Source organism: Gymnogyps californianus, chromosome 9 (assembly GCF_018139145.2).
Source record: "Gymnogyps californianus isolate 813 chromosome 9, ASM1813914v2, whole genome shotgun sequence".
Classification (NCBI taxonomy): Eukaryota; Metazoa; Chordata; class Aves; order Accipitriformes; family Cathartidae; genus Gymnogyps; species Gymnogyps californianus.
Genome location: NC_059479.1, coordinates 16907752 through 16920216, shown reverse-complemented (window position 1 = coordinate 16920216; position 12465 = coordinate 16907752). Strand labels below are relative to the sequence as shown.

Sequence of the window (12465 nt, the reverse complement as noted above, 5' to 3'; positions counted from 1 at the left end):
TGAGAATACCTGTATGTCCTGGAGAATGGGGATGAGCCATCTGGAGAGCTCAGTGTTGCCTTTCACATCCCTTGCTGAGAGAAGGCGGCTGTAAGCTCTGCACTGCTCTTTAACTGTAAACTCACACCAGCCTAAAGAGCAGGGCTTAAAAAAAGCACAGAGCTTTTGTGAGGAAGCTCTGTATGGAGTATATTGATACCCACTCGATGTAAAAGCCCTCAAAGCCACCTATATAAAATAATTTATGATGTCAGAACCAGGCTTTAATGTAAAAGTGGATTGGATGGGTTTGTAGGACTGGGAGAACTGGGTTCTTTTTCCAGCTCTGGTTGCCCGTGTCTGATTAACACCATTGCAGAGAGAGGTGAATGCAGTGTTTCATGGGGTCCTGGCAAGAGAATGTTTGAGTTACGGTGTGCGGCTTTGGTCATGGGGAAGGATGTTATAAACCTGGATGGGATGCACTGAGAACAAATACTTCAGTATGTGATTTTCAAGTAACGATTATCCAAACTTGTCCTGTTCTGTGTGGCACTAAGCTGTGAGAGGGAGAACACAGAGGAAGAAGTGATGCTGCAGCAGTGAAGAAAAGGAAAGTCAGTAAATTGCTACCAGACTTTCATTTTACGTCATTAACCGTAGCCGTTAAAAGCAAGGAGCAATGAATTTTAATTTGTCAGCAGGGTGTTTTCAGCAAAATGAGAATGGAAATGAAAATTCAAGTGAACTGAAACTGTGTGTACATAACTTCAGGTGAATGTTTTGGTTTTGGGGCTTTTTTTGTTGAAGTAAGAAGTCAGTTGGCACAACCGGCTGCTGCGTTTGCATCTGCCTGCGGGCTGGGTGGCAGGAGCAGGTAGCCTGATCCGCACCACTTGGGGTGAAGGTATTGTACGATCTCCCTTCGCCTGTCAATGCCCTCATGAAAGTAGATACATTAAAAGTATAGTTTTGAGTAATGGGTTTCCCTTCCCTCTTGAGCCTGTGTTAGTTTGTTTTACAACAAGATGTTACATGGAAGTTTACGTATCAGAAATGGATGAAAGTGGTCACTGTCAACAGGTTTAAAATACGGCTCAGCTGCATGGTTCATGTGGTCGCAGTACAATTAAAGCTGATTTATTGCAATGGGAAAATTAAAACCTTCCATTTATCACAGTTTGTTTTGAAGGATTCAAGAGAAGCCTGAAAAAAATGGTAGACATAATTTAAAAGCAGTAAAAGCCGCTAAAAAAAAAGGACTAGATCTGATATTCCACCACATGTAGAAATTTTGGCTCGCTACATTTGTTTGGGAAGTAAATAAAAAAAATAACTTAATGAGTGAATGCTATTGAAGATGCATATGAAATGAAGAGTGTATGAGAATATCTAATGCTTAGAGTTTGAGAATTGATACTGTAAATGCAGAAGGGGCAACTTGAACCTCACTTGGTTGAATTTGAGGTAGCTACATCAAGGGTAAAGATGTTCCACTTACATGTAGCTGGATATAATCAGTAAATTCTAAAACCTACATTTTTCATCAAGTCTATTTATTTTAGGTAGTGTATTTGCATATTGATGATCTGCCTTGCAGTCTTTTTCTTTGGTTATATTCTTGGTTGACTTTCAGGCTTACAGTTTTTCCAGCAATAAAAAAGATTGAATTAAAAGGTCTCTGATATGTCAGGGGGGAGTTACATGTTGATACGTATGCATGTTCTCGGATTATATTGTAACTAAGATGATTTAAAATAATGGGAGGAAAAATGGTAGGGGGAAGTAGTCTTTTATTAAACTGGCTGACATCTGTTCATTTTTAAAGTGAAGTATCAAGAAAACTGTTTCAAAAGTTTTTGCTGAACAGGACATCAAAAGATACCTTTTCATATTTGTACAATTCCTGTATTAAGCTTGATTGCATAGGTAGCATGTTGTAATTGTATCCTGTTGTATATAATACATATCTCTACAGTTTGAGTAGGCTGTAGAAAAAAAAAAGCTATGTGGAACTGTCTTGAAAAGAAAATGATAAATGTCACATCTATTGCCTATTTTTTTTTACGTAACATAATTAGCAGAGGTGGATGGAAAAGTTTTAAGGGATAAGATTGGGTTCAGATGCCAATGTACATTTTCCTCCAACAAGGATTTAAAGAATTCAAAACTGGTTTACAGGGGCAAGTAGTTAAGGTGAAAACACTTGTTTTATTTATTAAAGAATTAGTGTTTTGGGGGTGAAAGTAATCATATTCTAAAGAAATGGAATTGAGCAGGGCCAATGTGCTCTATTTATTGCCTGCACATTGGCATTTACATGTCACTAAAAAAGGTGTATAAAACGCTTTGATTGCCAATAGCTGCTTCAGGTTTTTCACATTGCTATAAAACAAAGGTTCTTTTAATTAATTGCATTGCATTTCACAAGCTGCCTTTCACTATCTTGAAAAAATATATCTGTATCTAATATTTCTTTATTATTGTTTTGCTTTCAGTTGATGGTTGCATTGACTGGTCAGTGGATCTCAAGACATACATGGCTTTGGCAGGTGAACCAGTCCGAGTGAAATGTGCCCTTTTCTACAGCTATATCAGAACTAATTATAGCATGGCCCAAAGCACAGGTCTTAGGCTTATGTGGTACAAAAACAAAGGAGATTTAGAAGAACCCATTATATTTTCTGAAGTTAGGATGAGCAAGGATGAAGATTCAATATGGTTTCACTCGGTTGAGTTGCAAGACAGTGGTTTCTACACATGTGTTCTAAGGTGGGTATTGTGTTAAAGTCTAACTAAGAATGTATAGATTGTATTGGTTAAAAAAAAAATGTTTAAATTTAGCTCTCAGGATTGAGATACTCTTCCAGTTAATATATACTCATTTTTATTCTCATAATTATATATGTCACATAATGCTTTGTCTCAAAATTAGTTTCCCTAGTAATTATAGTTACCTCTTCCAATAGCTATAATTAAACATGTGCTTTCACTTAATTACTTTTTTTTTAAGTCCAACATTTGCAAATTCTCAATTTGCCATAAACCTTCAGAACTGGATACTTCTTAAATCGTATTTTGGTTAAGTGATGCTCTTTTTCAAATCCTCTGAGTTATTCAAGAGTTAGACACAGTTTGAATTATTCTGATGGGGTTAGGCCATGGAGAGTTACAGTTCTGTCTGGTTTTGAAGAAATGTTTGTTTCAATATACAGTTGTGATTTGTCATAAATTGAAGCAGACCTCGTTTGGTAAGGCACTGAAATGCAGGTCTCAGAAGTATTTTGGAACTGTTGGAAGAGCCTTAAATTAAGCATGTGCTGGAGCTCGTGATTTCCATCATGTGGATGTTGATGTCAGCTCTGCCTAAAATGAGAAGATAAAAAAGGAGGACTCTTTAAGAATGAATGAATAAATATGCCTTAAATGATCCAGTTTTGAATTAAAAGGAGTTTACAGATACTTTATGTGATTTGGTTTTAAACTATTTAGTTTCTGAGAATGAAGCTTGCTTCATCCTTGTCTGCTGTTCCATACTGAAATTATACACAAGTTTTATGAATTTAATATCAAATATTTGCAGCAAAATAACAGCACTGTTCAGAGCCCAGAATTTGCTCTCTCTCCATCTCTGCTAAGTTTTGCTGCCTTGTCTCAGCTGCTTCAGTCCATTTTGATCCTGAAGAATACTACTAAAATCAAAGATTGTGCTGTGGTGCATGGTGGTTTGTACTGGGGACCAATGTCCAGTTTAAATATCAGATGCATCTGCCAAACTCACTCTTAAGTCTGTGTTTGCAGCCTTTGGAGTTAATTATTCTTTTATCAGCTGCTCTGTCACAGGTTTGGTGTAATGTGAACTCCGTGCTTTTGAAATGTTATGGGAAGATAGTGATTTACATGTTTCAAGGGAGCTATACTTCTTTCATAAGAAGTCACTGTTGTGATAATCAAGTTACTAGTTTAATACTCTGGAAATTTTAATGTGAATCCTATGTGAACACTGAAGAATTGATCTTGGATCAAATTCTGGGACATACTTTTTTCTGGAAAATTTCGAAACTCTTTGCTTATTTACATGACAAAGTAGTTTTGGTAGCAAATGGGCAAGTTCTTAAATACTTCATGCATTCTCCTCATTTTCAGATAAAAACTGTATGGCATGCTTCTTGGAAGGCATTACACGGCAATAAGATCTTCCTTGTCAGTTATGCAGTTTTCCTGCTTTGGCTAGAACTTTCTTATGTAATTACAGATATTTTTGCCTTTTTCAGATTTATGTCGGAGTGCAGAATATTATAGATAGTGGTTACACATAAAAGACTATATTTCTTCCTTTACTGAATTAATTTTTTCGTCCAAAAATTTGGTAATGTATCCTTGCTGTTATTGTTTATGAAATCATAGGTGGCTTAAAGTAGCTGAGGAAATAGTAATTTATTTTAATTTCATTAAAATTGGGCTAGATGTAATATTCGGAAATATGATCACACTTTTGTTGTAGACTATCCACACCATTAACTGTGTAATTTCAGCTTTATTAATCCATTTTTTTGGAGGGGGATAAGCAGATGTTTGCGTTTTAGTCATTAACCAGGATCACCTGCTTTGTGAGAATTAAGAGGTCACAAATGAAAGCAGTAATTCTAGAATATGATTTTATTTTCTAGAAATATTAACAATTTCTGTTACAAATGCCTTCTTTTGTAGACTGAATGAATAGAGACTGGTAGAGAGAACTCATTGCAGTGGCAATGAAGAGGTGACTGTGTCCATCAGTGTGCAACACTGGGTTTAGGGTTGCATGCATAATTGAGTCTTTTAGTTTGGTAGCTGAGTGAAAAAAATTGGGGAGGAAAATGCTTTTGATTCAAGACAAATGTAAAACTTCTGAAGTTTTTCTCAACAAAGAAGTTTTCATTTAGGTTCTCTAAGAGAAAATCAGAAGCAATTCAAACCTAAATTGATGTCTTTCTAGCCACTCACCAAGGACATGGGAAGCCCTGGTGCAATTCCCTGTGCTGCCCAAAGGGTGAAAGCCCACATCTGCGTGTCCCAGTGGCCGGGGTGGGCTGCATTCAACCACTTCAAGTCTCTTGCCTTAGAACCGTTGTGTCTGAAATTCGTACTTGTCTATGCAAAAGAGCACAAGAGAGTGAGATGCTTGGATGTGGTGCTAAGTGGGGACAAGAGGTCCCTGTCCCAGAAGTTGTTTATGGCTTGAAAGGAAGGACACATTCTTGAGCTGGGAAGATCTTCTCTGATAGAAGGGAATTGAACACGAAGGGTTTTTAGCAAGTCGTACATGAAGGATGTCACAGGCAATAGTGAGAGCTATGCTAACTCACTCCTCCCCAACTTGTTACTTTTTCCCCAGTCAAAACTATGTGGCAATAAGAAAACTGTATGGGGAAAATGACAACTGCACATTTCACTGAATTTCCTATTTGTTGAAAAGGTTCTTCACAATTCTAAAAAAAAACCCCCTGTTTTTCAAGAAGCTGCATTTTCTGGTTGCTCACGGGTGCTTGTAGGATCAAGGCATGAGTATCTTTGAAGAAATTGGAAGGAATTTTTCAGATGCTGCTTGAAAAGGGTGGGTATGAGCAGGTGAAGGATAGGCTGGTATGACAGTGATTTGGAGATGGGTAAAAATTAAACGTGTCAGTGAATTCTTTCTTTATACAGAATTGTCATTTCAATAATCATAATGTCTGTTTTGTAAATGAACCCATAATACTGAATAAAATTAAGGACTATTAGAGCAGCCTTAATGAAAGAGATTGCTTCTCCAGGCTGTAGAGGTCTGATACCATAATTTAAATACTGCCTCTCCTTTATTAACCAATTAGACATTGTTCCATAGGCAGGTGTGGGGGTGTGTGTAATAGGAGGAAATTATTGTTGCATTAAAACTTACTTCTCTCTTCTCACAATACATTTTGACATTGAGCTGACACTCAGATGCAAACCAAAGCGTGGTATTTTTCTCCAGTGTTAAGCATGGCTGTAACATATTCAGGGGTCCTCATTCTGCAGGGGCTTTTAAAAGAGTACAGAGTTGAGCTGTGTTAGCTAATCCATGTGAATTCCATGGATCTGCTTTCTTCTCCGGTGCCTTTTCTGTGCCAAATCAGGGATATTAGTACAGCAAGATCCAGTGACATCCAAAAGGGATCCTGACTAATGGACAGATGTGTGTTTTATTACAGTTCCCAGATAAATGCTGGGACATTTGTATCATGACTTTACTGCCCAACATGGAAATGCTGTGTTCTGGAGGTCTCTTTGCAGTACAGGCCCTCGATATGCCATTAATCTTCCGGCACCCGCCAATGCTACTTTCAGATAAAGTTGTCAGCATTTCTATTACAGAGGTTTGGTTCTGGGATTTTCATATCAGCACTCTGGATCGAAGCATCTTCACTAAAAGATTCAGAGATGAGAGCACCAAAACCAAACATGGAAACGAAAACAGGTCTAAATGCATAGGGTGGCCCTAAAGTTCTGAGTAAGACAGTCATTTGCCAGATCATGTGCTGCTTTTGCTCTCTGAACAAATACATTTGTTTTTCTGTGTTAAAAGCCTCTGTTTTTTAAAGAGGGAACAAGAACTGGGCCTACTTAGATCCTCTTAACCTGGTGAAGGAAGAGAAGATGAGCTAGGGAAGAAATCTCAGCAAAGTTTAGCTGCACCTTTCCCCCTCAGCAAGGGACTATTCCTGGAGCCCTTTCTTCTAGTGGGGCCGAGCTCTGAAATAAACTGAAGTACTGAATAAATGCTTTATAAGCAAGATCAGTAAGAGTAAAACATTAGTGCATATTTGCTGTTAATTAACTGTTGGTGAAATAAAATAACTCAATTCCCATAATGTGAATCAGGAGGGTAGAAAGTCTGGGCCTTGAGGGGGTGCAGGGAAAGCAGGAGGTGGAAGTTTGTGGTCGCCAGACTGGCTGACAGAGCTAAGCCTCAATTTTTATACAGGATGCAGAATAACAAGGGAGTGAGGGCCTTGAATGCCTATGAGGCAATAAGCCTGCAGATCTTTCATACCAGCATTTGATGCCAGAGAAGTGCCAACAAATCGAGTTAGGAAATCTGAGTATCCTTTTTCCCTTACTTTGTCCCTGTCTGCACAATTCTTAATGGAGAGCAGCATTGCTATGGACATGCACAGAAGAATCAAGCCTTTGCCGAGCCATTGGTGAAATATTGAGATATTACTTTCTGAGCAGTAATAAAATAGACTGATAGTAGATTTTAAGCCTTCTGGCTTCTGGTTGTCTGTGGAGCGCATGACCAGCAAATCAAAATCAGATTTAGACAGCCTGGAGGGGCTGTCAGTAAAACTTCATTTGTGGCATAACCTCTGTGCTCTCCCTTCAGTGGGTGTTAGGCGGAGCTGAGGGACTTGTTTCAAATGCCTACAACCTGGACTGCAGTATGCACCCATCATCCCGGGAAAAGTTGCACTACTTCTCTGAGCGCTGGAAGTCTGGCTTCCAAGTGAAAAGAAAGAAGAGGTTTTTTTCAGGTCCAAACAGGAAAGTTGGACTAAATTGTGATGTGAAAATGTGTAGGGGTAAGGTCACGTTCTCTGCAGCCATCTCTCATGGTTCTTACAATATGTGTTTTAATACAGTCATTCATTTTGTTGGTGGCAATATCTTCTCATTACAGAATGTTTCATTTTCAGGTGCTTTGGCTTTATTCAGTGCTCAATTGTTCATGACAAAGGTGATTTTGTATCTCAAATCCCTTTGAATGCAGTGTTGTAATTCCAGTTTAGTTATAGAATACGTCCTTCCATATGCTTCACTGGCAAGTGCTTTTTTTCCCCAGAGACTTACTCTGAAAAGATCCAAAGATGACACTTTCTAGTGGGCCAGTATCTTTAATCATCAGATGTCCAAGAGAAGCATATCTAAGTAGCTGATGGATTACACATCTCGTAGTTACCTCTCATACTTGCACACTGGTACATGATCAGCTTTCAGGGCTGTACTGTCCCAGGCATGTCTGTAGAAGCCAGCTGAATTTCACATTTAGAGCAAGTGCATGGATTCAGCATGGCATAGTCTTCCCAGGCTCTGTATGACACTAACATTAAATGTCACGCATTAAAAGTGCGTGACATTTCCCACATTAAAAGTGACTGATTCTGTATAAACAAAATCCCTGTGATATATGGTATTCAATACTTGAATACAGTGTTAGAGTGGATACAATATAAAGTCAGTATGATTCATGATAAAATAAAATTTAACTTACTGAGATATAATGTTTTGGCATTATCAAACTCCAGGGGAAAGTAGAATCAGAATGCTTCTACTTTTCTATTTAAATTGTGTAAAAACTGATGGTGCTCCTGCAAATCATTTTGATTACATTGTCTTTATTGAGAGAAATCAGTTCTATCTGTTCGACGCTTACACTTGCAGAAAAACAAAGATTTGGTTCTTTTCCCTGGTGATAGGTATATTTCCACTTGCCCTCCTTCTCTAAAGCTTTAAAAGGGAAAATATCCATCCTCTGTCTTTCTGAAAGCCAGTGTTTACTGTTGATGAGAAGCTGCAGGAACAGTCAGGGCTTCAAGCAGAAATGCCCATGTTGCTCTGTGGTTGGAGAGCATCCAGCAACTTCCGTGTTGCAGCACCATGCACAAGAATGAGAATATTTTGTATCCTTCAGTTTTCCTAATAGTAAAATCCCAGGTTTAGATACCTTTAAAATGACTGACGTTACTTTCTAGTCCCTACAGATTGTCATAGCGAAAGCTCCATGTGCTGCAGTGCCTCAGTAATGTTTCAGCTCGCTGTCACTGATTGCTCGTGGAAGAAGTGCCTTCCCTGGTGGGCTTTGAACCTTGCCTGTGGAGAGAAAGAATGCAAACTGGGGTAACTGCTTCCTCACGCAGTCAACTTTGCATGCAGGAGACCTATTGCCGAGATGTTGTTCAGCCCTCCTCAGCCATCTCCTCTCCAACATGTCAGGGAGTTTTCATTTCCCGTCTGTTCTCCAAATAACAATGGAGGAGAATGTGCTTACGCAGGTACCACTCCTGTTGAAACCCGCATCAAGCCAGCTGTAACTGTAACATGTCAATAGACAAAGTTGTACGTGTCCTGCGAGTGGACAGACAAATGGAAGGTTTCCTGAGGAAATCCATCATGCCCAAAGTACAAGGTGACAGAACCATAGGGAGTTAAACTGGTATTTGGTAAGTGATCCTGGAGGATAATTGCTTCTTTTCTGGCAAACACTTAAGGGAAGACACAGCCAGGAGGACTCAGCTGCAGGACTCAAAACAGCTCTCATTGCAAATTGGCATAAGGACATTCACTTCATGATTCTTCATGATAGCGTTCCTTGTATGCCCTATGAGATAATAACTGATCCACTGGTTTACATGCTCAATTGCCCGTATACAAACTGAGAGGGGCTTGCCTTTCCTCATTGCTTCTACAAAATAGGACTTATATGCATGAAGAAGGATGTGCTCCACGGGTTTTATTCCCTGAGGCAACAAAATCAGTGAGGTTTAGCAATGCAGACAAGTCTGATGGGTATCCTGAATGCAACTTTTGTTTTGCATGCTAGATGTCTAATAAAAAAAAGCATAGAGGAGTAGATACAGTAATTCACACACTGTGTGGTTTGGAAGAAATAAAGGAGAAAGTGTTCGGTGCTCTCAGAAACAGGGTATTGCAAATACAAAATTATTGGAAGGGGATTTCTTAATACTTTCCTGGGAACACTTGTCCCTGTGCCTCAGATTTATGTCATTCGTAATGGTGCTTTTCAGTAAGACAATATAATTTAACAGTAATATCCAGAGTTCTAATAGAAAATTATTAGGAAATAAATGAAAAGGCCTTAGTCATTTGCAGTAGCAAACTTTAGGGCAACTTGCTGTCTTGTAATTCTTAAGGGCAAGGAAGAAATTTTCCCTGAGAGCAAACCCTGCCAATTACAGGATTTCTTCTGCTGGAACAGGATATGCTGAAGCTGATAGAGACCAGATAGTTCATGAACTTAGGTGTGATATGCTGAGATAACTTGGTGTTCTTTTGGCTTTTGCATTTCTTCTGTGTTCTGTGTTATATTTTCATATATTCCTTTCTAACAACTAACATTTTTGAAGACTTTTAAAAAAAACCCAAACCAGGGAACACTGTAGACCTGTGTGATTCAACTTAAATGCTAGGAGACTTTCTCTCTGTGCCGGAGTAGTCCGTGTTGGAATGACTGACTGGTCATTTGTTTGTTTTTGAATTGGTTCTGTCATGATGCAGAGGTCAGCAGGACCAGTGCATGTGTGTGTGACACAACCAGAAAAGAAATATCTCCTCTGACCCTTAACCATGTGCAGATCAGGCTGGCTGTCACTTACTATTCTCAGAGAGACTTAAGAAACATGATACTAGAGATTATCCCTGAATTTTCAAATCTTGGCCTTGCTGTTACAGGCTGTGTCACTGACTGTACTAGGCACATCCTGACATTTTTGTGTCACAATTCATTCTTAATAAGGATGTTAGCTGAAGTCCAACTTTAAATTAAACTTACAACTAAGCTTTGGTGAGAGAGACCCAACTGTGAGAAACTCTACCCAACTGCCAGATCCGAACATCTTTTCTTCTCTGTCCCAGTATCCAGGAAGCCTGAAAATTCCCTAAACAGGGCTAAACTCACAGTGAGGAGTACAGGTCTTGCTTTTAAGTGCCTCTGGTGAGAACTATATTCCTGACGGTTGACTTGAGGAGACATCCCTGTTTGTTTTTTCCAGCTGTCATTAATGTGAGCCCTTTAAAATTACCTTTCAGTGACTTTGCTCAGAAGTTGTTTCTTTTGAGTAGTGATGGTATTGTATTTCTTCATTGTAAAACATGGGCTCAATTTGAGTCAAGCTCAAATTGTTGTCTTGTTTCTAGTGAGTCTTGTGTAGCGATTGAATCTTAGGAGAAAAGAAGTACAGAAAGAATAAAAATTCTTAAAGAGCGATGGGTTAGCTCAGCACAAATACTTTTTCTACTTGAAGGGAAAGGGGCCTTGAATGGTACGTCTGTCTGGATTCACAATGCAGGTCTTTATTGGAGGATCAAAGGAAGTAGAGATAATGCAAGAACATTGGATTTGTAACATTGTACTGTTTTAGCACTTCATTTTCTGAGTTCATACTTCCATGATGTTGTTTTCTTTTACTAGGATCTTGAAAGCCAGTCAGACATTAAAGAAGAGGTAACATGGCAGTAGGATTTTGCCTTATCATGCATAGGAGTTGGTATTAGTATTACAGTTATAACAGCAATGAGCAAGCAAAATACAAGACAGGAATATCTGGAGTTGTGCCAAGGCCAGGTACCAAACACACGCACCGCAGAATCCCTGCACCTCTTGGCTTATGGTTCAGGGAGCAGCAACAGCAGTGCCAGCCTTCTGTTGAATTGTTCCTCTTCAGGCATTGCTCTCTCACTTGACAAATTAATAAGAAGAAAAAATCCAAAAACTGTGAAGCGTCTGTGATTTGTAATCTCTGAGAGTGATTTACACCATAAGAGGGAATTCGATCTTTTCCAGACAATGACCCCAAACATGTAGCAGTGGTAGTCACCGAGAAATAAGTTAGCACTTGAATGAAACCTTGGAAGAGTAAGTAATAATCCATTTGTTTTTAGGAAAGATGTTACATTTGTGTGATCTGAAAAAAACAATGATAATAAATAACTCATTTTTCCTTAAGCAGATCACCAAACCATGACCTCATTGATCTGAGTGAAACAAGCTCCGATACCAGTGAAACTGCTTGGTAACCATTATGTGAAGTGTAAAATTTAGACAGGAATGAATTTATAAACTTCTCATGAAGGCAGAGGAAAACAATCAAATGCTCAATTAAGTCTGAAAGTTGATAACATAGCACATTCTTGTAGCAGCTGGTAGTGGATCTGATGGTGCATTAATTCCTGTGGACCTTCAGATGGACAAAGACGGTTGGTGGGTGTAGTTGCTGTTATTGCTTTAACGCAGAACGAGGAAAGATGAATGCAAGGGTTGACCTATACAGTCCTGTGATCAGTATTTCAGTGAGCCAATGAAAATGTCATTAAAACAGCCAGAGTAGTTAGGTACATTGGGAGAGATCTAAGTCTGAGCTGTGCTGTTCCCTGAGCACTGCTTTGATAAATACACTTCCCAGCTTTTGGATCTACCTCCATGGTCTTAGTTCTAAGACCAAAGTCTTAAAATGTAATAAAAACCCCAACACTTAATGAAAAATGAACCTGCAAGAAAAAAAAAATTGCAAATCCTCTTGTATAAATATGCAATTCAAATTTAGGGATTTTTTCGATCTAGTAGATATAAAATACTCAACCACTTTGCTGCTTCCTTCCTCTTTATAAGAAAATCGATAAACCGGGGGGGGGGAAGGTTCCATGCATACTAGAGACAAAATTGTTTTACCTGACTCTTTTAACAAGCCA

General features: G+C 38.8%; 1 protein-coding gene across 1 annotated transcript in view; it reads left to right on the top strand.

The window, feature by feature from the left end:
- The window catches only part of IL1RAPL2 (interleukin 1 receptor accessory protein like 2), a 394936-nt gene that overhangs the window by 199944 nt on the left and 182527 nt on the right, over nt 1-12465 (top strand). Inside the window, exon 3 of the mRNA XM_050901762.1 lies at nt 2478-2751. Coding sequence (XP_050757719.1) covers nt 2478-2751 — 274 coding nt within the window. The remainder of the gene's footprint in view (nt 1-2477; nt 2752-12465) is intronic.